Source organism: Coffea arabica, chromosome 1c (assembly GCF_036785885.1).
Source record: "Coffea arabica cultivar ET-39 chromosome 1c, Coffea Arabica ET-39 HiFi, whole genome shotgun sequence".
Classification (NCBI taxonomy): domain Eukaryota; kingdom Viridiplantae; phylum Streptophyta; class Magnoliopsida; order Gentianales; family Rubiaceae; genus Coffea; species Coffea arabica.
Genome location: NC_092310.1, coordinates 52,209,241 through 52,236,364, shown reverse-complemented (window position 1 = coordinate 52,236,364; position 27,124 = coordinate 52,209,241). Strand labels below are relative to the sequence as shown.

Sequence of the window (27,124 nt, the reverse complement as noted above, 5' to 3'; positions counted from 1 at the left end):
AATACAAGTTTTTTCCTCTGGTTTTTGTTACTCTGCGATGTCTCTCTCTCCTACAAATTGAATATTTCTCAGGAAAGGAAATGAAAAATTGAACGGTACATGTTCCTTTTTTTTTTTTTTTTGGTAATTAAAGATGCATTGAGAAGAAATAGGTCTACATAGTCATGAACAAAGTAATTAGCTTAATATATAGTCATCCGAGTGACCTTAAATCATCCCAAGGTAGGGGAAGTACAAAATCTGGATAACTATCAAAAACTGGATGTAATCATTACTGCCTTCTTCCCCTTTTAGCTAGCATGCCTGCACACCTGTTCGCTTCATGAAAATTATAATACTTAGTGGAATGCATGTAGTCGACAGCTCCTTACATTTAGATAAGGTGGGGAAAAGCTCATGAGAATTTGGAGGAGTTTTGCTCGAGAAATGAAACCAGAAGTTTTAAGAGTCCAGTTCCACTTCAAGTGAGGAGACGTTGAGTTCTTTTGCCGGCTGCAAACCATCTCTGAGTCCCCAAAGATGTAAAGCTGGTACATGTTCTTTAATACTGTTCCAAAGATGGAAAGGTGGAGCCAATAGTTGTTGTGGACCTTGTGGTAATGGTTCCCTGGCGGAAATAACACTGAACAATGCCTTCAATATTTTGGTGCAGAATGAGAAATTAATGCATCCATTCAAACTTCAACATGGTCAGAACTTCTTCTTTACAGTTCAAACTTACAAATCATGGGGAATTCCTCTTAAGCCCAGCTACCTGCTCACTAATTAATTGGAATCATTTCCTTTTGTACTGCAACTGTAGTATACTGACTTCTGAGTGCTCTCTACGCATCTGCATGCTGCCAATGCCTATTTCTTACTGTCATTATTGATACATTTATTTTTTTTTTTTAACAAAGAATATTTAGTGTGCAAAATTCCACTCACCCATTCAAAGCATTTTTCGATTTTTTTTTTTTTTAAATTCAAGCATCTTCCCATTTATATTCCCCGATCGAATATTTTGTTCATGTTAATTATCCTACTATCTTATCTTGATTTCTAGTGGCAATACATTGAGGACCCATATGGGTGCATGTCATTGATAGAATTCTTGAAACAAACGAAAGGGAAGCCATGTGTTAGATGGCTCACCGGGCCAGCTTCTGCCTTTTGGGGCTTTATGTTTCACTGTCTATTGCTAAATTTTCAACCTAAACTTTACAACATGTCATGAACGAAGAATTCACATTAATTAGTAACCCAACATTGTAAGTATCCTACCCCGGTTGTTCCCTTGCCTGTTATGCTTCACAAATGATGCAGTCGAAGAATATGAACCGAATGACGAATATGAATTAACAGTCAAGCTTTGAGAATGAGATTGTCCATGCAACTGATGCAATACATTATAACGCATGTGAAAAATGAATTTTGGTAATCCGAGTTTGAACTATTGATCTATACCATAACATCAGATCAGTACCATACAATTATCACTGATCCACGCTAGTATGGACAACCGAGAAAGCTAGTTCCCTCAAAAACTAAGTGGAAAAGAATTAGAAAGCAAGAAGGATTGCAGCCCTTGTTTCTTCTCACGACCAATTCTTGAAATTTCCAGAATCTAGGAGTTGTGGCAAGTTTTCACAGCATTGGAATAAATAATTGTTTGGAAACTGATTTGATTTTCTCTGATTTGAAGGGTGTCCAAAAAGTCAAAACCATTTCAAAACCATTCAAGGAGGCATTATGAGAATCACCGTGACTTGTGTTCTTGGAGCACATTAGATTAGAAAATTAATTTAGCAGATATGCTATCTGACTATTTATTTGATCAGCTGTTACCTATACGGTTCTACATCTAAAACAATGATTAAGGGCTTGCAAGGCCATTGGAAGGCTGACAGGTTTCACAGTAAAAAAAATCTCAGAAATTTTTTTTTCTTGAAGAAAAATGAGAATGAAGTAGTGTAAGAAAAAGGAAAAGAATGAATAGGTGCAGTCAGATATCACGAGGCACCTCTCAAATATCTTAAGAACCGCGATTTGTAAACTTAATCTTGCAACTTCATTTTGACATGAAAGATAACACGAAGAAAAACCTCATTTTCTTCACCTGATGCAATCGCGAGTGGCCTAGTTGTTAACCAATAGATAAATGAAAGAGCAACATGTCAAATGCAATCATGGAGTCGAACAGAATTAACAAGCCACCCAAATTAAGAACCCCAAATCTCCTAAATGAAGTTTTACCTCTTGCCTCTAACCATGCCTCGACATGAAAAGACAACTGAACAGGCACTCCACTCTACGTAGTGTTCATCATCAACCACTTTTAAGGTGGATTTTACTATTATTGTTCATGTCTGGACAAAATATTTCCTCAACTTGATCATTTTAATCTTTCAATATTCCTTTTATTGGTGTAATATGGCAAGTCCACTTATTCCTGCCTCGTTTGGTGGGGACTCCATCGCGCAATATTTATCCAAATTGTAACTATATAAGCCCTAATCCGCCTCTTTGCTCTTTGTACAAACAACAAAGGCCTCACATCATACTTGGATTCTCGTTACTTCATCCTTGAAGAGTTGAAGTTGTGTAAGTGAATTTTTCGACCTTCATCTATATGTAGTTGTTCATATATATGATCAGTTAAGCTCTAATCTATAGTCTATCCTCCTAGCATTGGCATGTATATATGCATGCGTCATGAATGGTTCGATTTTTTTGTTTATTATCTTCATTTCACGGCATCAGTATTGACAGCAGCTTTACAGGGTTGAAGATCTGAAGAATGAAGCATCTGCTAGTCGTTTTCCTACTTGTAATGATCAGTTCTCATGTGGCTACAAGCAGAAAAGTCATGCCGGCCGAGATGCAAGAGCAAGAGAAGAGATTTCTGGTCGCAAATGATGAGGGTAAAATCGATGATAACTCCGGATCAAGCGCGGATAATCACCATCACTTGCCAAGGCAGGACTTCAACAATCACAGCGGAGGTGGCTCCATGGGAGGTGATGACTCGGACGCTCGCAAGAACTAAGAATAATTAGCTACGTAAGTACTTGGGAAGTTTAGTAATGAAGATTATATATAGTTATTTCCTATTTCCAGTTAAAACTAAAATCAGTGAGGGTGGAGTTTTCCCATCAGTACGTTTGCACGATAGGGTTATCTGTTTGTCAATAATCGATTATGAAGAATATATAATCCTCATGTATGCTAGCTAGTATATGAAATGACTGTGGCGGCCATGGCGCATGCATGCATGGTAAATAAATAAAATAAAATCTTTGATTTCCTTTTAGTCCAAACTTGAGGAAAAGAAAAGGCAAAACATAATGAAGAGAAGTTCGCGTGGTAATTTTTGTCTTCAAGATCAATGATTATGTGTTTTCATTATTAGTTGAGGAGAATAATCTGAGTTGGATTTGTAATGGACAATTGGTGAATTTTATTCATTCGGAGTAAAAAAGACAATATACATTTCAGATTTGGAATTGTGCGACAAAATTACAACTACAAATAGAATAGATGTATTAATGGGTGCCCATTAAAAAGATCCTAACAATAATAATAGTACAATGGACTATATTTATAGGTTACACTACAAATAGACAACGAATCTAAACACTATTGAGTAAATTTTACGAACTAGATTAGTGCTAGTACATAGAATTTATCTTGACATAAAAATATAACGCTATAACGCAATTGCAGCAAGCATGTAGAACAATCCCACCATCAATTCTATGGCAACATTTGAGTTAAATATTGAAGAACCAAATCAGAAAAGTGAAGCCTCTTGGCACATTTCCAGGCAACCTTTAGTTCGTTAATGACACAGTTTAATTTTGACGGGCTCATTTCCTTGTTGGTGAAGTTTCAGCGCTCTGAAGCTCCCATGGATTCTTCCTCTCAAGTTTTTGACAAGAAAAACCCAAGTTGGTTTCTGGACCTGTTTCTGGTTTCCAGCTCAAAGCGGTCCTTCAGACGCACGAATGTGCAGTAGTGGTGGACCTCAGACAGCTTAAAAAACATATCGCAATTGAACCATGAGATCCCGGGGTTTGCGTGATGATGCATGAATAGTACGATAACTATTAGGCCTAGGCCCGATAATGGAGCACTATGGGCCATAAAACACCAAGTAGGTCAACGATCTACTAAACCTTTTTCAGGATATAGATAGGGCAGTTTTAAAACAAATTTCCTTTCATTTTGTCTTTTTTTTTTTAATGGATAAACTACCTTTTATCCTTCAATGAATTGGTACTTTGCCACATAACCGTCTTGTTCTTTAAAAACTCTATATTTGATAAAATTGAAATCTAAAAATTGAATTTGAAATTTGAATCTATTAAATTACTAAATTGTTAAATATTAATTGGATAAAGAACAAAAAAATCCCTTGTGGTAGAGTTAATATACAGAAAAGTCCTCTATGATTTCAAAACGTATAAAACGATCTCTCATGCTTTGAACTAAATTGTAAAAATGATGAATTCATTAAAATTAACGGAATTAATTTATTAGAATCTAAAAACAAATTTTTTATACCTAATTTTTAACAAATATACATGTTCTACCCCTTATCTCCTAATTTTCTCTCTCTAAAGAATGAAACAAATGATTTTGTTGAACTATCTTTTGTTTAGTTGCATTAGGGCATTTTTGTCATTTCATCTATCCCCATTAATTTTAAAGAATTCCGTCACCTTTACAATTTAGTTCAAAACATGAGGTGTCGTGTTGTACGTTTTAAAATCAGGGGAGCTTTTCTGTATATTAGGTTTATCACAAGGGATTTTTTGTTTTTTATCCATACTAATTTGATATATTTGAATATATATTACATTAAGTGATAGGTAATAAGTGAATACTGTTACTATCACAGTCTGGATCCAGGGGCTAGCCCAAACAATTTTTGGACCAAAACTCACTTGCCCAAAATTATTATGTAACCCAAACACCCAAGTTCTTAAACCATTATTTGCCTCTTCATTCCACTGATGTGGGATACTCTATTATCCCCACCTTTAGAACTTTGCGTTTTCGCAAAATTCATCAGAATTTAAACTGTCCACTTGATTATGATCTGATTCTAGATTCGTACGGGCTCTAGAAGTGACCTCCGCATGACATGTCACTTAGCTCCTTACACTCCCTTTGCACAGTCAGAACCATAGCCCGCTGGCCCAAACTCACCCCTATACAGAGACAATACGATATTTGTTTTGATATCAACTGTCACAATCCGAAACCAAGGGCTAACCCAATCAATTTTTGGACCGAAATCCACAGACCCAAAATGGTTAATCCAAAATTACTTTGTATCCTAAGCACCCAAGTTCTTAAATCATTCTTTTCCTCTTTATTCCACCGATTTAGGATACTATAATCACATTAAGTGATACATAATAAGTGAATAAATTATCACTTATTTATTGGTGCGAGTTTTATTTAGAAAATTTAGCATTACTTAATTAATGCAGATATTCTATTTTTTATTATCAAACCCATTAAGTTTAAATATTGAATCAGCTTATCAAACAAGGCCTTATACATAACCCTTCATGATTTGGATAAAATGTTATTGTTAATTTTTTTTGTTAAAATTAACAGTCAAAATTTAAAAAATTTAAAACCAAACTAATAAATTGATAAATTTACCCTTTCACTGCTTTTTTTTTTCTTCTTCCTTTTCTTTCTCTTGTTTTTCTTTGTGAAGGGTAGAGATGATTTTACAAATAGTACTTTGGCCCACTAAAGTTTTCTCCAAATGCGAAAAAGAAGAAAAGAAAATAAAAAATAGATAAATAACAAATAAAAAATACATTAAAAATTTGCAGCCATTAAAGATTCCTATTTCTTATTTATCTATTTTTTAATTCTCTTTATTCTTTTTTGTATTTGGGAAAAAATAGTGAAGAGTGAATTTAATAATTTATTATTTTAATTTTTTAATATTGACCATTAGTATTAATAAAAAAACTAATAGTGACACTTTAATTCAAATCATGAAAGAGTTACGTATAAATTTTTAAACTATAAAAAAAATTATATAGTAAAATATCAAATCACAAGAATAGAAAGTAATTTATTTGTTTATTTTGATTTTTCCGAGTGTGGTGCGGGAATAGAAGAATTTTAATTACGACTACAAAATGGTTTGGACATCTGTTCTTTTTGTTGAAGAGAAACAGAAGTTTGCAGTTGCAACCCCTGTTCTAAATGCATACAACTCATCGTTTGATTTTTTTTTTTTTTTTCCTTCTTTAAATGGTAGAGACCACCCACGCATGAAACCCACCCATGAAAAAAGGGTCTTTTCATGAACATCCGAAGGATTCCATCCACGCATTTAAATTTTGCAGGTTAAAAGATAAAAGCTGCAAAACTTGAGAATGCTGATGAATTCCTCAAAAAGAAAATGCCACATATTAAGAAAGCAATAGGGGCTACAGCCTACAGGAACCCAGCAATAGTACAAAGTTGTGTTTTGGACTTCATTAATTACTTTCGATCAATTATGGAAATGATATATTTCCCACATCCAAGCAACATTTAGCATATAAGTACATTCTCAGTAGAGATTGATTTTCAATTGGTTGATAATCGATTTTCATCTGGGACAGTCTACTTGAAGCATACTTCCAATAAAAAAAGAAAAAAGGAAATAATCTACTTGATAAATGCCTTGTGCAGCACCATAGTAAATAATGGTACTTCACCTTGTGCTACTATTTTGCATCTAAATCCCCGAAGACAGCCATAACAAGCAAAAATCAACCCACAAAATCATAAATTATCTGATCTCCAAAATGTCGCCTTAGCTGATTTTCATGTTGCTGCTGCAATGGATGCTGTGGTTGCACACCATCTGCATTTTGCCTGAGACCTAATGTCAGGGACACTGCTCCAAGCCCTCCAATCTCAATTCCGCTTTGCTGGTATGGCACGAAGCCCACCAATGAACCATCCATGCTTCCAGGAACATGACATTCAACTCGACTCCGTTTCTGATTCCATGTATCATCATTCATTCTAGATCCCATATATACCGACGATCCAACATCCGAACACTCCACCTGCTTTTCAGATGATCTACCAGCGTTGAGCCTATTCAGAGGCTGACTATCATTTGATCGGCTAACACTTTCAGTCATAGCCTTTCCATCAGTTTTTCCCACACTTGCACCTGTTTCTGCAGTCCCTTTAGTTTCCAACGTGTGTATCTCTTCAACCATGGGTTTCCACACTCGAACACGAGCATTGATAAACCAATTTGAAACCTGAAATGCAAATCCAAGCTAAACATTAGCCAAAAGGAGTTAAAAGAAAGTGAGCCTGGTCTACAAGTTAGAGGATTGCAACTTTTCTTTCCACTGCAAAATGCCATCTGATACAAGCCCCATCACTTCCTTTGGTACCCAATAATATAGGGGGCCAAGGATGTTCCTCACAGGAAAATGACGGTGCTAGGGTCAAGTCTTAATCTCAGATCCTACATATGAACTTCTTATGAAATACCTCAAACTTCACAAAATAGATCAAGCCAGAATTAGAATTAAATCTGGCAGTAGAAAATTTAGTTCTCAAAGGAAAGAGCAAGGACATGGTTACTGTATGAGTAAAATCTATCTACCACAAACAGATGATAGGATTGCTTTTTCTACAATCCAAAGATGCTCATCCAAATGCCATATACTGAACCGAAATAACACGCTAAAGTAGCATGTAAGATGAGAAATTGGAAGGAAAACCATTCTAAAGCGGTATATCTTTTAGTTATGCTGCATTTTTCTCTTTTCTTTTCCATTATCGTTTAGCCCATCCTTATTATTGCAGCATCTTTGCTCTCCAGATCATATTGCAAATTGGACATCTGTTTAGCTAGGGTTAGATGAAGCTGATATCACATTATGTCTCCACTCATTGGTTAGGAGAAATAAAGGTAACAACTTGACGGCACAACACCAAAGTAAAACAGGAAGAACTGCGAGAGGGATCACCTACCCTCTCTTCTTGCTCTAACATGTAAATGTATCAAGAGCTCACTATACCTGATTTCGACTTAATCCAGTTTGAGTGGCTAACATATGCTTGTCTGCATCAGTGGGATACCTAAAATAACAGATGAGATTCATTTTCAGTTAGATTGAGAGTCAATGAATGGTTCTTCCAGGTCCAAAAAATTGTGGACTTACGGGTGAAGGAAGTGATCAAAAAGCCAAGCTCTAAGAATAGCTACAGCACGTTCTGGCAGTCCCCTTTGGGGCCTCCAAACATGCTGTTGGGGTTCAAAGAAACCCACATTTCCTCCAACAACTTTCTGCTTCTGGAAGGTCTGATCCATCAATTTCAACCTTGATGTACAGATGTCACCTTTACTACTGCTCGTGCCAGTTGTAGGGGATGCCAAGTCTTCTCCAAGAGCTTTCCTTACATTTTTTAGCTGGTCAGAGATTGCATTTCTTATGCACCGAAAATGCCTAGCAACAGTCTTCAAGGCCTGAGAAATAAAAGGGGTGGCTGCAGTAAGACCTGCCACAGACTCAAAGGATGAAACAACCATTTGCATCTGCTGATGATAGTGCTTGTATCTTCGGCATACCTTTCAAAAACAAGGCAGATGTAGATGTCAAAAGCTGAATTCTAGCATGAATATATTGCAGCTACAGCACAGCAGAAATATGTAACAGCAGTTAACGATGTAGAAGTCACAGCAGATCATGATTTTTGTTAAGTCATGATATTGAGATATTCTACTGATGGCTAAGAAGCATAGAGGAATTTGAAAAAACATGCATGATGAATCAATCTAGCGTGCAGCCATGCATAAATATAGGCTCCAAACATTGGCAAATATCTATGCATACATGGTAGCTCTAGATGTTAGCACGCTGTTTCTTTTAATTATGTTAGATGTATTACAGGCTAACAGACTTACTGTGTTTCCCGGGGCCCATTTGCCAATGAAGATAATAAAATTGGGAAAGAGAATAGTGCACAAGAAAATCAAGGATGAAAAAAAATACAATAAATGAGTAAGAATAATAGAAAGAAAGATCTTGATTATACACTAGTACTATTATGGAAGAAATTTTAATTGAATCTTACATCGATAGACATTCCAAAAAGAAGTTCACATTTGTACTGGCTTTTGAGAATAAACAACATTATGATATTACTCCATATCTCAGTATCGTACAGCTAAAACAATATTTTACTTAGTTGAATCTAAAATTGTAGACTGCAATGTCCTTGAAATACTACTATTACCATAGGCAAAACGTCGAATTGTTAATATCGAGGGTACACAAATTAATGCAAACTTTAATCACAAATACATTTTCAGCAATCTCAGACCACCAATCCAAAAATATCATCCAGTACAGCTTGTATATAGCACCAAAAGACTTCCTTACAATAATTGCTTACCCCCTAAGTTTAGTAGCTAGGAGGCTATTTCTAGATAAGTACCAAAAACGTCCTCATTGCCACTAAAGAACAAAAGTCATGTAGGCTTGTGATTTTGATGTGGGGGATAGGAGAAAAACGGAAAGTTTCTGGCTAATAGAGAACTTTTGATCCCACTAAAACAACAAATACTCACCCTAGTTTTGTAGGAATTTTAGTGAGCTCTCTTTTCTTGTCAATGCATGAATGTGTTTTTTGCTTGACGTCGAGTTCCAGAATTATCATATTCAAATACCAAACTACATAACCAGTAAAGCATATTAAGAATCCAGATAATGACAGGAAAGAAGGTTACAAACCTCCTCCAGCATGTACAACAGCTTTGCCTTCTTTTGAAGATAGTCTGGCCGATAAGATTCAGTTGGGCTGCTTAAACCTCCATGATCCTGTGTCTTTTCATTGGAACTGTAGAATGTAGATGATGAGCCACCAGAATCCCCAGCCAAAGCTCCAATAATGGATTCATTAGCATTGACAGCATTATCACAGGCCCTAATCTCAGCTGAAATCCTTTCTGGTGGCTCTGGCATTTTGGTGCATTTTGGACCGAAAACATTACAGAAGTCATCCAATAGCTGTTGGGCTGGCTTTAGAAACTTTGAACTTTTCAGTATGGTTGCATAGCCAGTAAATGGACCAAGTGGACCTGCAGCCCGATGAGCAAAAGTTGGATTTCCCACCATATCATGTTGAGCACTTTCCAAGACTTTACCATGATATGATGGTTTTGAATCAAAACAATGATAGTCAGACTTCAAGGCCTTTATCTCTTGAATATTGCTAAAACAACCAGCTCCTGAATGCAAATCTTCAGACATAATCCTCTCCCCAGTCTGACATGCATATGATTTGGACAACGGAACCGACGAAAGTGATAGAGACAAGGCCTGAGTATTAGGACTATCATTTGCAATTGATCTATGGTCTCTCTCTGCAGCATTCTTAGTACTTGCACAGTATTCTAATTCACCATTCCATCGACGGCATTCACCAGAACCATGCTTAAGGCCTAAAGGGTTTGAATGATCAGCATAGGCTGGAAGGAGCACAAGCTCGTTTCCACCATTCGGCCATGAAACATGAGCAATTTCCTTACTGTGTTGTTGAGCAATAGCTGCCACTCCTAGCTCCTGTGTCATAATAGTGGCAGAGGAAACTTCTTGAAAAGTATTAGCAGTATGGTAAACTGAAGGCGAGTTGAAATGCCCATGACCAACATGATTTTTGGGGCTGTTACGGCTAGAAATTTCACCAGGTGGACTAGTCAAAGATGAGCGGATCTCATGATGATTGCCATAGGAAGAACTAGGCTTATTGAAGTATATTGTGGAAGTAGAAGGATTATTGTTATTAGCCTTCAAAGAACCAGACAAGCCTCCTCCGACAAAAATTGGGTTGTGATTGCTATCAATGCCTCCAGCGGATCCACTTGTATAATTAGTAATCCAGTCGCAGCTCTCTTGTGAACCAATGCTTTTCCAAGTGCTACAATTTTGTGGGTCACCACTAACTTTAGCTGAAGAATTGACATTTGATGGGAGAGTATTGGACAGATTGGTAGATGGATCTTCTACATCACCGGCTATCCGCTTCGATTCTTGATGCAACATTGTAACATCCTTGTTACTGTGAGCTAACAAAGCTTGCGAATTTGTGGAAAAATCAAGCATTTCAGATGAAAATACTAGCGGTTCATACGATAAATTTCCATACCTAATACTTCTAAGCTGAATGAGATCCGGGTTTAGACCCTCATGGGTAGAAAATGGAACCAACTGATTTGCATAGACTTCCACATTTTGGTTACACGGATTAGGATGGTGTTGAACCCTCAACTTATCACGACGGCTTTGCTGTGCTACATGCAGTTCAGGCCTAAAGTTGCCTGTCTCCATAACCTTTCCCAAAAAATCCCACTTCTCCAATGCCACACACTCATCTCATTGTTATCGTAAATGAAGGCCTAAAATGAGTTCTTCGTACCTTCAGCAAGAAAATGGTCCAAGGAGATCCAAAGAAACTGCTGCATGCGATCCAAATCCGATGGAAATATCAACTAGTGTACAAGAACGAACAAGAATGCATAGCTGGTAAGGGACAAACACAGCACAGGAATTCCACTGAAGAGAAAGAGAAAGAGAGAGAAGTCATGTAGACTTGCAGCAGGTTTAGGCAATAAATGAAGTGAATTGATGAAGACCATGTGGAGGATTGTAGCTGTTAGGAAATGGAGTAACCTGGAGTACCAATATCATCAGACGACCAGAAACAAAAAGCAAACAGAAGCCAACGAAGAAGAAAATTTTAGACCTTGAGAGTTGAGTAATAGTACTGATGATACTAAAGGAGAAAGATGCAGAAAAGAACTCTGAAATTTAAACAACTGGTTTGCCATTTTGAAACCTTTTTTTATTTGAAGCTGTTGTCAAAGACCTAGCCTTCTGGGCCAAGCAACACTATTTTACATGGCTCATTCTTCAAAGTTTTCTATATATACACAGTAACTAAATGCATTCACTGTGCTGCAGCTCCACCTTGTCAAGAAATACTTGCTTCTACCACCAAAACTTTCACCAGAAAACTAAGCAAAAGCTTCAGAAAATAGTAAACTCAACACGTTAGCCTACTAGAATATGGGCGTTTGGGTAAAACCAAGTCAGGCAACGTGGAAAATCAAGCAAATAGGGTGGACATTCAACGTTTTTCATCAACGGCTTAAATTAAAAAAAAAAAAAAAAAAGCGGCTTCTGTGGGAATTTATTCAATCTTCGGATCATTAAAATCCTTTAAATTTTGATATTACACGAATGGATCTAACGCGGGAAGCTGGGCTTCTAACACGCGAAGCTACCACGGAAGGGATGGTTTAAACACTTACCTGAGCTAGAAAAAAGACATTATTCACTTTGAATGAAGTGAAAATGCATAAATTCAAGAATCGAGAAGCTTGAGTTGAACTTTCGGGGGCAGAAAAAAAGAACAACAAAGAAAAGAAACACTACATCACACAGGGAGTTTAAATAGAGTGTCAAAGATGAGAAGATTTAAGTAAAACAAATTTTCACCGGAAAAAGTTATTAATTTAACTAGCTGAGCTAGTTCATTACCTCAAAGAAAGAAGATACAATGAAAGTTGGACTTGGAACCAGATCTTGATATCGAGAAGAACCCTTCTGAACTGTGGACAGTATAACTATTCCGGCGAGATTCCGATGGATTTTCAGGCGAGAATCTAGAGAACGAGTGGGGTAGGGGCGGTTTGGGGAGGCAAGAGCGAAGGTAGCTGGAGCAGCTGTGCAGCAGTAGTAGCAACTACTACTAGCAAGTAGTAGTAGTAGTAGTAGTAGTAGTAGTAGTAGTCGTAGCAGTAGGAGGACAATGATTGCCAAGGTGATAATTGCCGTGTTAACAACAAAGACTTTTTGGGCATTTCGCATAGGAGGGATTTAACGCCGTTAGATTTGACGGCGAATATTGTCATGACACTCTCTTTTTTAATATAGTGAGAGAGATTGAAATGAAATTCAATTTGTGGGTTCAAAAGTTTCTTGTCTTGGAAATTCTTGCTTGCACGAGTAGCTGTAGTCAAGAACTAATTCCCGATGCAAATTGTTGTTGTACTATAGCATTAGCAGCAAATTGGCCAGGGCTTTTTTTTCATCTTTCCTTTTTAGGGAAGTAGAAGCACTGCTGTAAATGCTATTGTTCGGTTTACATATTATTGTCAATAAAGACATTTTAGTAAAGATAATTATTGATATTCGTACGTTTTATTTAGCATCTGACACTCTGATTCATTCATTAAAAATATAACTCTCAACGAATATTAGAGACTAATTGAGCAAATATCACTTTCCTTAAAAAATTATGGTGTTAACATTTTTTCAATATAATTGTATTTAAGATAATCAAAAAAAAGATAACACGGGATAAATTTTTTTTTTAAAAAAAAAGAGAGTTTGTTTGGAATGGATTGCAACTTTCGAAAAATTTTTTTTTAAAAAAAAATCATTCATTGAGCACATTCTCAACTAACTTATTTCTAAATAATTTTTATTTTACATAACTTATATCTCAAAAACTATCATGCAATTATTTTTGTTCCTAAATATACTCTCAAAAGCTTTAAAAAAAATTCGCTCAAAGCGGAATCGAATTAATTCCTCGACGTAATTGGGAAGCTTTTCAAAAAGATCCTTTTTCGTTGTTTCTGCAAAACATCAATCCAAGCATTTAAAGCTATGTGTTTCTTTTCTGAAGAACATTTGAAGCTTTCTTCATTCCACTACTATTTCATTAGCATCAGCTAAACATATATATACATATATAGCAAGGCAAACACGACGGAGTGCTAATTACTACAAATTAGAATCTCATGATTTATATAGACACTTGAATGCGAATACACGAGCGTTTGTGACCATGGTAGATCGCTAGCATGGAAAAAGTTGTACCTCTCCCATCGAAACCTCTCCATGGAAAGGCAAAAGAACGAGATGTTTATGGTTGGTGGATACGACCTTAATCACTGATTTTAGCTAAGAAAGTACTCCACTTTAAAGTCTAGAGCTCGGGGGATTTTTCTCCCCGCTATCTATATTAATGGAAGTACTCATATAATGTCAGTTAAGTGTCTGCTACAATTATCCTATTATTACTAGACAGTACTGGTAGGTGGCACGTCATTAGAGGCACAGCTTGGTTCCTTTGGTTTATGTCTAATTTGGGGATTACATTTGTAAGAAACTTCTCTAATTGGTCCTCAATTATGGTGCAAAAGCTGTACCCTTATCTTTGCGTTAAAATTCTGATCATCATGCGTACGAAAGTTTGGGAAAGAAAATTTGGAGAGAATAGGCCAAGGGAATAGATGCAATTATTATTATATACATGTCTTCCTTTTTGGAACTGTTCGCGAATTATATAATTGCTATTCCCGTGCTAATGCAGAAGAAATAGAGAAATCAGATTCTTGATTGGAGCACCATGCATTTCTGTTCAATCAGATTCTCGGGTTTGTAACTTAGCAATGTGGATTTGATTATTCTTTCCTTTCCTTTTTATTCTTGATGATGATTACTCTTTTTTTTTTTTTTTTTTTTTGCTGCTGACTGAGTGAATGTCCGGGTCAAATTCTTACGGGCCCGACTAATCCCGCTTCGATAATCCTCCAAAATACGATAATCACAGGACTCGGATCCTTGCGAGCACTGGACACCAATTTCTAAAGAGGTTTGTTGAGATCAACCGAGTTGTCCATAAAAAATAGATAATTTGATGGAAGACAAAAATTGAACCCTGACCTCTCACCCCGTTAGGTAACGGAGAGGTAAGCTCGGCGGTAAAGCTCAGTTGTTGATGATTACTTTATTAGGAGGAAAGTTTTTAGATGTAGCATGTCACATCATTTATAAGAACTTTGGTTTAAAAGAAAAGTTTTTGTTTTCCCAATAAATACTTGTTAAAATGTTTAAATCACACCTAACGTTTCGTATAAACGAACAAACTAAGAATTATTTTCTTGCATTCATAAGCTTTAACTTTATATTTTAAAAATATTAATACGCAAATTATATTTTAACGAGCGCTTAGCAAGCTGCTCTTATTAGGCGGGTCATGACCCTGAAAGCAAATTAGGAGATGATTAAAAATTTAAAGGTATAAACTTTTTCTTTCATTGCTTAAATTCGTGCATCGAGTCGACCCACACCGATCATGTTTGCTTTGCCACAGTTTCTGGTTGAAATGTTCCACTTTTTGGGTTTGACCCATGTTGTTTATATGCTTTAAAGCTTAAACAGTTGTTTTGGCATCCAATTCTCCTTAAAGCAGGCTTTATACCACCGAGTAAATGCTAGGCATCTCTTCGAATTGATGGACTGTTAAGTGCTTGTGCCGGTTTTTGGTTGAGAATTTTTCTGGTGGATGTACTCGAGATTTTTTTCCCTCTTTTCTTTTTTGAGAGAAAACTCCAACCAGATAAGTTCATCTAACCATATCTAAATTCCCAATCCCAATTTTCTTCTTCTTTTTTTTTTTTTTTAAGAGAAACCTAATTAATTTTTCCCTAGTACATATTTGACACGTCTTGTGGGATGGAGGGCACAAGTTATATGATTGTTGGCCAATCTAAAGCAGCCTGTCTGCATTCATGAACAATTGTCGTATACCATCTGGATTTATGAGCACCTACAGTAATTTGGCACAGAAGAGATAACCCTTTGATGTGCACATGCTGCATTTTTCACCGTGGATTGCAATCCAAACCCTCTCCCCCTTCCTCCCAACAAAAAAAAAAAAAAAAAAAAAACTCTCTCACCCTTTTTCACACCCAGCCGGCCTTTCAACTGTTAGATATAGGATTCAAATTATGAATAAAAAATAATCTCTTGACCATTGAGTCGACTCAATGATTGGATTGCAATAAAGCTTAATACATCTCTACCATCAATTAATCCCTATAGTAATTAGTCATGTTTCAGCTTACTATTTGCCGATGTTGATATATTTATATTATTATAAAATATTTTGGCTCGATCAAATACCTTAAAGAAATAGGAGAAGAATGAGAGCGAAAAGAGAAAAAGGGCATTTGAAAACATGACCCCTAATTATTGGGATTTGAATTTTTTTAGTTACTAGACCTCATTCCAAAGCTACTATAAGTAACTCTTTTTATATCTTATTTTTTATAAAAGAAAATTCTTATATACACTATCACAGTTTGATGCATAATACGTGAGAAAAATTTAAAATTTAAATTTAAATTCAAATTCAAATAAGTTACCATGCATCCAATGGTGATGGTGTATATACTGTCAGTGTATAAAATATTGATTCTTTTTACAGTGGTTGTTTACAAATACTGGATTTAGGCTTTTTGTTCAAAGTTTTTTTTTGTCTTCCGCTTAGTTATACCTTCTTTTAAAACATTTTAATAAATTATTTTTTGAAGAACAACTTGCAGAATGCTTTTGGTTCAAATGCATTTGCATGGAACATTAATTTTAAAAAAAATTTACAGTAATACTGTTATAAAAAATTGCTAAAAAATTACATTAATGTTTATGAGATAAAAAATTGCTAAAAAATAAAAAATAAAAAAAGTTGCAGTTAATTTTTTTGTTAAATAATAATGACTATGTTTGGATATGTGATTATTAGGATTTTTTTTTGCATGAATCACAAATATATTTTCAAAACACTTTTTATTTTACATATATCATATTACAAAAAATACTAATACAATAATTATTCTATTTTTTGTCAAATAGTCTCTTATGCAAACCAATATGACAAACTCGCTTTTAGTTTTTTTTTTTTTTTGTATAAAATTTAATAGACGTATCTTTTCCAAGAGATTGAGCCGCAATATACACATTTGAACGATTTGAGTAATATGCCACAATCACCATAAGGACACGTTTCAATAGTAATATACCACAACCACTATTTTGGCAGGGCATTATTTGCAAATAAATAAATCCCTCATAAGTAAAATTTTTCAATCTTTTTTTAATTATCTATTTATTTCACACATATCAAATTATAAAAGTGTTACATTTGTATTACTTAAAATTTTTTTCCAATAATTTCCCATCAAAATACAATAACACTACTCACTGTGTTTGTATAGCCAATTACTTGGGAATTTTTATAATTGTATCCATAAACTCGTTTTCTTTTTTTTTTTTTTGTTTTTCCAACTAACTTTTCGAATCACATATATCCCATCAAGACAAGTAGTACAATTAATTTGTTTGAATTGTAATTTATCTGCTAATTTTTAGTTAATTGCATCGTTAATATATTTTTAATCACTTATTTACTTCATATATATTACATCAAAAAAGCAGTACAATATTTTTAAAAAAAATTATTTCAAATAATCTACTATTCAAACTCATTCAGTAGAATGTTATTTTTAAAATATTCAAATAAGTTTAATTTCAAACAAATGTACTACTTCATGGTAATTAGGGGTGCATAGTAGTATTAGCCTTTTTCAGCATTATTGGATAAGCAACAAGAGAGAGGAAAAATAGGGATACAGTTGTCCAAAAGATTGGAGCCCACGCAAACATGCATTTGATCCTACAATTAATCAGATAATCTCCTGACACCTAAAGTACTGAATCTAAATTAGCAACGTACTTTAAAACAACTGCTATAGTACTAAATGGTGACACCAAATACGTAATAAAAATTAAAAAAAAAAAACAAGAAGATAAAGAAAAAGCTAAGACCTAAGAGTGTGGGACAAGACAGCCGAGATAGGCTACTGATAATTGCGTCACCTGAAGCTTATAGGCCTTGGGGAGTGCACCCAGGGGGTTCGCCTTCGTTCGTTTGGTTCGGGACCTGAGCCCCCCCCCCCTACTCAATCTTGCATGAAGACCCCATTGCTCTTCTGTAGATAATAATGGATATGATGAGTCCAGTTAGCGTGTGACTGTGTGTAGTGTGTGTGAGTGTGGGTCAGTGACGCTGTGAAAGAAAGATAGATCTTTTGCTTGGGGGGACAGTGGATATGTTACCGATTACCGATAAAAAAGCCGGTCACTTCAACTGTACGGAAAAGCCTGGAAGAAGTTCTTCTCCAAAAACTCACAATGCTCAGAGTTACAAGTTACGATAACTACAAGTGCAAGTAGCAGTAAATGATGTCCCAGATTTAACTATGTTGCTGTATTATGGTATTAAAGCAGGACCCCCTTCCATCTTTTAACCGTGTCCGTTGGATCGACTGAAAAAGCTGGTCAAGTGGAATATGCAACGGTCAGGGACTCTCTCAGGTAATGAACGCTTATTCCATCTGATGATATTCATGTGTTTATTCCCACAGAGCGACGCCAGAAAGGATTGACAACCGTCAGATCTCGATCGAAGGGCTTGCATTGATAATGCTGCTTACTGCTAACTGTCCAATCAAAGTTAGAGCTGGCTTTTTTTTTAATATATATATATATATATATACGTCTTCTTTGTTTTTTTTTTTTTTTTTTTGGGGAAATTTTGGTTACTGTATATTTTGAGGGGGAGCATGTGGTCCGTCCTGCGTATAAGCATGACATCAAAGATCAGTTGACACCCAAAGTACTTCCATCATTGCAGGGCTAAGACTATGAAACCTTTTCCCCCGCTCTTACGTGTTTAAAGTATACTTTCTGTTTCTTTTAGTTTTTCTTTTTGGTTTTATTCTTTATTTCGAGAATAATTAGGTAATAGTTCGGTATATGCATACTTTTAAAAAAAAAGTAACAAAAATATGATTAAGTTTTCATAAAAAAAATATATCATGGTACAGAAGTTACTACTACCACAAAAATAGGTTAAAAAAAAGTACAAGTTCTTTGAACATTAACAAGTGTCCTCGTAATCCAAGTTTTTTGTTTGGATTGTAAATTATTTGAGATATTTTTACTGTAATATTTTTTATGATGCAATATATGTGAGATAAAAAGATAATTAGAAAGATAAAAAGCTGTATTAAAAATTATAATGATTATGTAAGCAAATATATTTGAGAACATAATCTACTATCCAAACAAATCAATGTAAGAAGGTTAAGAGAAAGCAGGATGGAGTATAATACTAGTAGTTTTTCTTTTTTTGGAGAATAATAGTTTGAAAGATAGAGAATACACTTTTTCGTTATATTTTTAAACTTGAATATGCTCAATAAAGTACGTATTAGGCCTATCAGAGCTCATTTGGATCGTTATTTTTTAAAATTTAATTAAAAAAATACTGTAATGATTTGATATATTTAAAATAGAAAGATGATTAAAAGATACATTCACAAAAATGTAAAAAAATTTGTGAAAAAAATTACAATTCAAATAAGACCTAATATTATTACCATTTATCCATAACTACTAAATCTTTTTTTTTTTTGGGGTCAAGACGACCAGCCAACGAAATTATAACATTTATCTGACAGTGAAGAAGTAAGAATAAAGGAAATATACTAAACAACTGAAATTTTGACATTCAAGATATTTTTGTGATAATTGACGAGAAGGATATATGAACAAAACCGATAGTTTTTTTTTTTTTGGTGCAATAAATGTGCATTGCATGCGCACATTAAAAGATCAAAGTTGGATTTGAAGGTCCCAAAGCATTTATTCGGATGACTGTTTTGTGGCCCTTGAATATCCACCAAATGCCTTCAGAAGAAAATCAAAAGGAATATCTACCCAATAATGCCAAATACAAAGTACAAACAAAGACATAATTGAGTCCCATGCTAGAATAGTTTTCCTTCTAATTACGTATTTTTCAATCCTAGTTATGTTGATCTTGGGCCAATCGACGCAGCTAGGCAATGCAAAAACAAATATTAGTTCTTCTGTCTTAGTGTTTTTAATTACTATCATAATGTGTTTGGTTAGGTACGTATTATTTGAAATATTTATAATATTTTTTGTAACGTGATGCATGTGAAATAAAATGGTGATTAAAAATACCAAACTGTGAGTTGAAAAATATGGTTATAATGCAAGCGAAATATTTGTTCCAAATATTAATTAGCGTGTTTGGATTGTAAGTTATTTGAAATATTTTTACTGTAGCACTTTTTGTGATGTGATGTATGTAAGATAAAAAGGTAATTGAGAAGATAAAAAGGTGTATTGGAAATTGTAATGGTGATGTCAGCAAATATATTTGGCCAAATAATTGGCTGTCCAAACACACTTAATATTAATATTATTTCACAAAATTGCTATCCAAATACTGTGATCACACGTATTCTGGTAACCTACAAGAATAAGAGGAAAGAACAACTGACATAGGTGCTAATACTTGCTAGTTAGTAATAAGTAGAAATTTACTAAGTGCTTTTAATTCAGAACCATGTTAATGCCAAACTATTTTGATTAGGCTAGACTGAAATGTTAGACACAAATTGGCTTCGGGAACCCAATTTATAATGACTTTCATGTTTACCAAACTATGCTCGTGCGTCTTACACCACTAGAATACGTTTTCCGGGCATGTTTGAAGAACTGCTATTTTATAAGAAAATTTTTTTATTTTTCTGTGATTATATTTTTATTTTATACGTATAAATTGTTTCATTATATTTTTTTTATAAAAAATTTAAAAAAAAAGAAGAAGATAGCAATTCAAACGAATTGTCACTTCACCAATGTAATGAGCAACTTTATATTAAAATTTGTATTAATGAAAACTTCAACTGTTTCACGTACGGGTGTTGGTAATCAATCCCAGAGATCTGCGTCATTATTATGTACAATAATTTTGTCCAATAAATGTCATGTCTGGTCATTTAAACAACTCTCTCTTCTCTTCTGGTCACAAATTTTGACATGTGAAACCTTTTTTCGGGCTTTTGGAACAGGCATCTTCCAAGACTTCCATAAATCTACACATTAGTTGTTGATGCTAAAAAATTGAAAACACGCATGTAACTTCAAAAGGAATTGATGAGATTTTGCTGTGCCCAGTTCCGTTCAGTAGTTTTGTACTATGTTTTACGTTTTAAGCATATGATTTTTTACGCTCTAGATATATGTAAAATATCTTATTTTTTGTACATTAATTAATGTATTAATATACCATATAATGTGACAAATACAACAACTACAGATAACTAGAAAAAACCACAACCCACCATCTGTTGGTAATAGAATATTCAAACTACTACTAAAATAATAAAAAGAATAGCACTAGCAATATTTAGCTGTTGGACACTCGAACTAATAATCAATAAAGAGAGGAAAAAAAAAGTTAAAAACAGATGAAAACTTGTTTTGGTTGTTTAGCAGTCACGAGTCATTTGATCGGATATGCAGCGGGGCCAGTCCTCAAGACATGATTGCTTCATCGGACCCTCTTCCTTTTACCTGCGACTTGCCTGCAACCTCACAAGCCTTCTTTCCATTTATGGCGTCCACACTCCACACTTCTACTTCAGCAGGTGACCTTAAAGAAGGACATGGAAGTGAAAGACGTGGGAATAAGCTTCAATTTGCCCTCACCACATTTGCTGATGTATCTGATTCCCCAGTCAAATCTGGTGATCTTTCTGTCCACTAAACTTAAATCAATGGTGTGGTGTTCAAAAGCTCAATTGAAAGAACTTGACAACCCTAGCCTGTACTCCCTTGTCCGGCCATTACGTCAGATAGCAGGCGATCATGGACGTAAAACTCAGGTTGGAATGGGAAATATTTTGGTGCAGACAAGATGGAACTTTACAAACTACTATAAACTGAATCAGAATTGTGATTTTTTTTGTGTTCTCAATCTGATAGGAAACGAAATATTATCTAAATGGAACCACAAAATAAAAGCAGAAATATGATCATTCTTCTGAATTTTCTTTATGGATTGGACAAAAAATTTAAATGTATTTTGTCTGTTTTATATTTAAGGAGAAGGGTTTATATTCATGTGCATATCTACGGTATTGATTAAAGTGTTACAGTTTCATACAAGTTATTATGAGTCTTTTCTGTAGATGGAGCAGAATTTACGACATTATAATACATAAAAGTCATGTGACATTTTGTGTTATGATTCCAAATGGTCTACAAGTTCACTGAGGCCTTGAAGGTTTCTGCAGTTATATTTTCAATAACGTATCATATGAAAAACCAAAATGGCTACTTAAACATCGCACTTATGCAAGTACTTTCTTTTTTAAGAAGAAATTGAAAAGGGAAGAAAAGGATGTATTCGTACCTCAAAAAAAAAAAAAAAAAAAGACCAGTAATGCAGCTCTGAAAAAAAAAAAATTAGCATTGCTTCCCCGGAACAGATAAAATTCAGACTGCCTGTCTTTTGATACCTCCACTATGTTGCCCTCTTTCTATCCGAAGAAAAAAGTTTTTTTTTTTTTTGTTTAAAAATGTTGCCCTTTAGTGACTGGCTCTGGCTGTTGGATGAGTTCGTCACAGACTCATTCATTATTACATCTAGCTAGGAAGAAATCAAGAAATTAGTAGAACAGCAAAAGGAACAATGGCTGCCCCCTGAGTCCATGATGACGATTGCCCTAGTTAATGACATCATCCCTTTCTTGTCAAAACAGAAACCCTACATGGTGCCCTAACCTCCCAACAATTACTACTACTTTACATATTTTGCTTTTTAAATATTGCAGCCTCATTTATGGAGCGTCCATCTTTAATCACTTCCAGTTTAGCACTAAAGTTATACCTTAATAACTAAGCTGCCACAGGTGCTATCTGCTTTGTACTCGGCAAAAAGCAAAATCCATTTCCTAATCTATAGATTTAGGGGTAGTGACCTGGTGATAGTGAATACTAATTAAATCTACGAGAATAATGCTTTCCCGATGATAGTCTATGACAGTAATGCTTAATGGTTTTTACTTAGTCATCAAAGGACAATATGTTTAATATAAAGCCGTTCAACTAATTTTGTGTGTGAATCTCACTGTTTGAAAATTGTTTATTCAAATTATATGTTGATATTCATAATTTGTGGGTTAATTTGTAATAGTAAATTACTTGCAGTGAGCCTACCATTGTAAGTTAGTTAGGATGGCATTAAAAAAGAAGAGGAAGAAAACGCAACATGTTCAATAAATGATTTTGCTACTTAAAAGCAAACCATGATTATGGAGTATAGAAACTATTGAGGATTAGATGTATGGTTTAGCTTATGATTTTGTCAAACATTAGTTAAGAATAAATCAGTGAAAATACAGAAAAGAAGAGCGTAATGGCATAAAGCTCCTAAATAGTGTGCTTCACACCTCTGCTTCTTCTTCTTCTTCTTCTTCTTTTTTTTTCTGAAAGGGCACAACACTTAAACCATAGTGACAGTTTCGCAAAAGAGAATATTTACTTTTCATGAAGCAACCACTTTTATATCAAAAGCAGGAGGAAAAAAGGATCTGGATTCCTGTAATTAGATGCTTTGCGACCAAATTAAAGAAAACAGAAACAATAAAGGGGTAGGGAAAAAGAGGAAAGAAATTGACTGCGGCTAACCAAACCATCTGCAACTCGAAGTCTTATACCCCACAAACTCTTGAAGACAATTATGATGAACATTGCCTATGTTTCCAGTGCATTTACTTGAGCAAGCTGTAGTATGGCTAATTTTTGAAGTTTTTATTAGACAACAATAGAAAACTAAAACAGACACGGTGAAGTATGAGGTTAAAAGCATTAACATGCATAAATCTTCCAAGCTAGTAAAACTTCGGGCACTTTGACAATCTTTTGTCATCACATTTGGTGAAGTGTTCGTACCAATTTGGTTTTGGTACAAAGGGGAAATTGGAGGTGGGAGAATTGAACTCTCTAGCTTCCTACCTTGAAAAACTCTCCACTGATTCCCGTACCATCAATTTAAAGATCTGTCAACTGATCAACTAATGGAGGTCATCTAATGGTAGGACGAGTAGAGTCCACAAGAACCAAAAGAGATCCCCACCCTTCCACAGCATCCAGACAATTGCTGATTGAACAAAAGAACTATGGAAATCTTTAGTGCCAGTAAGACACTCGTGCCTAGTTCTATGTGGGACAAAGTCTCCAAGGCTAGGCCATATAGGCCTACGGATTCAAATCCTTGCAATTACCTCTTCTTTTCTGAGAAAAATAAGAGAGAGCGGGGCAGGGGAGGGGGTGAGCTGGTGGAACACCGGACAACAGAAGCTTGCAAGATAGGAAGGGTGACAAATATTTGAAAATAATTACTATAATACATTTTGAAAATAAAGGGTCTGTTTGGCAAAAAAATTTTTAGCGTAGTTTGTCTATCATCATTTTTTTTAACAATTTTAACTATAATAATTTTAAAAAAAATTTCAAAATTTTTAAATTACACACTTTATAATATCTAAAATATATAAAAAAAAAAATTTCATTCCTCCTTTTTTCTTCCCCTTGAACCCACCACCATAGTCACCGGCCACCTCTCTCTCTTTTTTTTTTTTTTCCTTCTTTCTCTTTTCCCTCTTCCCTGCCACCTCTCTCCCCTCTCACTCGCTGCCCGATCTGGTTGCAAAGGGGAAGGGGTGGGAGAGGGGCGAAGAGGAGGAGGAGGATAGAGAAAAAATAAAAAAAAAGTTTCTATTGCTGCTTGGTTCCGACAAGAGGGAAAGGTGGCAGGAGAGAGGGGGGAAGGGAGAAGAAAAAGAGAGGAAAGAAAAAGAAAAGAAAAAAAGTTTTTCATCATGAAATTTTTTTTTACAATTTCTATAATAAATTAGAGTAAAATTTTAGACAAACACTCAAAAACTTTTACAGTCAAGTTTTAAAAATTTTTAGATAAACATCCAAAAATTTCATTTGTCAAAGAAAGATAAAAAAAAAAGATTAGAAAATATGTTTATGATATAAACAAAATAATATTTAAGGAAAAATTGATATCCAAACACATGTTTTTATAGTTAATTATATATTATGTTCCTTTTATTATAAACATGCTTTTAAATTTTTATTTTTATTTTTTAAATATATTTTTATCTTATATGCATCACATCATATAAAATATCATAATTAATATGTTTGGATAATTATTTGCACAAATTTGTTTGTTTATATTATAAACACATTTTTAAACTTCTATTTGACCTCACATACATCATACAAAAAAAAAGTGTTATTGTAATTTTTTAAAACTTATCCCCAATAATCTATTATCTAAACATACTCATTTGAAATAATCTATTATCTAAACATACTCATTTGAAATAAATAATTCTTTCAAATAATCCTCTATCAACAACTGCTTGAATTGCTATTTTAAAGATTTTTTGTAAGAAATTATACTGTAACGGTTTAACTTTTGTGAGGTAAAAAAATAATTAAAAAATATATTTACAAAAAATATAAAAATTTTTCTACGAAGAATCGTAATCGGAACAACTATTTGCTTTTGAATTTGATAGTTGGATGATACCACAAAATTTTGATTCTATACGTAGAGTGAAATTCCAGATGAGGATGGTGGGGCAAGTTCAATGAAGTACAAGTGCTATGTGCGAAAATTCACAGCTATATAAAACGTTTGGTGGTTTCACAGTCACATTGACCATTCATAGGATCAATTATTCCAAAGGCTCTAATCAAAGTAGGGCCCTTTTATTGAAGAATATCTACTTCCATGTGCTGCCATGGACATCCACACAAAATTCAGATGGTCACGGCTACAGTAAAAATCACATCAACCAAATCCATCTTGAATCTTTTGTCACAGTGAATTTGCTTACATTGAAACTTGCCCACGTTTGAGTCATGTTTGGCTCCAAAGGAGTTTGAGATTACTGTAGGCATGCCATGCCATTCGTTCCTCTGATGGCTCGTGTTTCCGCTTTAATATTTTTCTGTACTATTTTATGGCAATCAAGAAGGGATAGAGTAAACTAGTGGAGCCATGCCAAACAGGTAAAATGGGGCCGAGATATTTCCTATTGGCCATGGAAAAAGCAGTTAGTGTATGTTGAATTATTGTCCAGTTGGAGCTTTTGTCAAATTTGGAAGTCGATTCATGAAACAAGAAAGAAAAAGGGTGTAGTTGTTTTTGAGGAAATTCAACAATGTGGAGAATGATTATTTTAGACGTATTACTAAGTAGTGAGAAATTTCTTTTGAGTACTTACAAGTTTAAGATGGAGATTACCCATTCCAAAGTTGGCATGTTACTAATCCACGCAGGCTTAATGTGGTATTTAGATGTTACTTACCAATTAATATTCATTAGAATTGGAATACAAATTTAACTAGTTCAGATTGCAATTTTTCTTTTTGTATTTTGTAAAAAAATACTGTAACAATATGATATGATGCATGTTAAGTTAAAATATGGTAGAGAAATATATCAAGCAAATATTCCAAAAACTTTTCCATAAAAATTGACAATCCAAATGGGCAACTGCAAATTCTTGTTTTGGTGATATGGACGTATTCGTGATGACAAAGAGCAAATTGGTTACTACTATATTATAATGGGCAAAATATATGTGCTTTTAAACTTTTCTTCTACAAGACTCGAATACTTTTTTTTTTTTTTTTGTGGTTTGACATTTTTTGCATTTGAAATGATCACAAATGTTATATAGGCAATCGGTGCACTTTGGAATATTTGATAAAAATACATTTTATAAGCCTTTCATCTCTCTTTTAGATCCCCAAAAGTGATTCAACCAAATTACTGGACTCATTAATTCAAGTTTAACCGGTCAGACCGGTTGACCAAAAAATATGCGGTTTGAGTCAAATCTACAAAACATGCGAAAAAAGAAGTGTAACTTGCAATTACTTTTACCGCCATTTTTGCTCGGTTTTCACCAGTTCTTAACCGACTCGTCGGTTTCCTATTTATGTTGGGTTGCGGTACTTTAGCCCGCTACAATAATACGATGTATTGTTTCGTTTGCCGGAAGCATTGGCCGGTTTTTTTTTTTTTTTTTTTTTTTTTTTTTATAAAAATTCTGTTGATTGAGGCGTCACAAAAAAATTTATCATACCAATATATATATATATATATATTGATAAATGTGAATTTGACTCCAAAAAAAGATTGAAAAACATGAATGAAATTTCTCACAAACATGTTTATTTTTTTTGCAAGGAGCTTGTTCATCTCCTTGCAGCCATAACACACATGATTATTGATGACTTATCTCTCGGCAAGTTAATAATAA

At 34.4% G+C, this 27,124-nt stretch overlaps 1 protein-coding gene and 1 long non-coding RNA gene across 5 annotated transcripts; one reads left to right on the top strand and one right to left on the bottom strand.

Moving 5' to 3' along the window:
- The first annotated feature begins 2,449 nt into the window (after positions 1–2,449).
- LOC113720642 (uncharacterized) lies at positions 2,450–3,286 on the top strand. Its single transcript, XR_003455468.2, has 2 exons — positions 2,450–2,583; positions 2,763–3,286. It is a non-coding gene; the product is annotated as an uncharacterized lncRNA (long non-coding RNA).
- A 3,184-nt stretch (positions 3,287–6,470) lies between these two features.
- Positions 6,471–12,796, bottom strand: LOC113720656 (uncharacterized). 4 transcript variants are annotated; one of them, XM_072076905.1, is made up of 5 exons: positions 12,576–12,796; positions 9,768–11,705; positions 8,196–8,602; positions 8,052–8,112; positions 6,471–7,280 (listed from the first exon to the last, which is right to left on the bottom strand). In XM_072076905.1, the coding sequence occupies exons 2-5, from the start codon at positions 11,361–11,363 to the stop codon at positions 6,774–6,776; spliced, it is 2,571 nt and encodes an 856-aa protein (XP_071933006.1). In that variant the 5' UTR covers positions 11,364–11,705; positions 12,576–12,796; the 3' UTR covers positions 6,471–6,773. The 4 variants fall into 4 exon arrangements, with proteins under 4 accessions (XP_071933006.1, XP_027101168.1, XP_027101166.1 ...); XM_027245367.2 differs by having other exon boundaries at positions 9,768–11,588; XM_027245365.2 differs by having other exon boundaries at positions 9,768–11,524.
- Between the last annotated feature and the right edge of the window lie 14,328 nt (positions 12,797–27,124).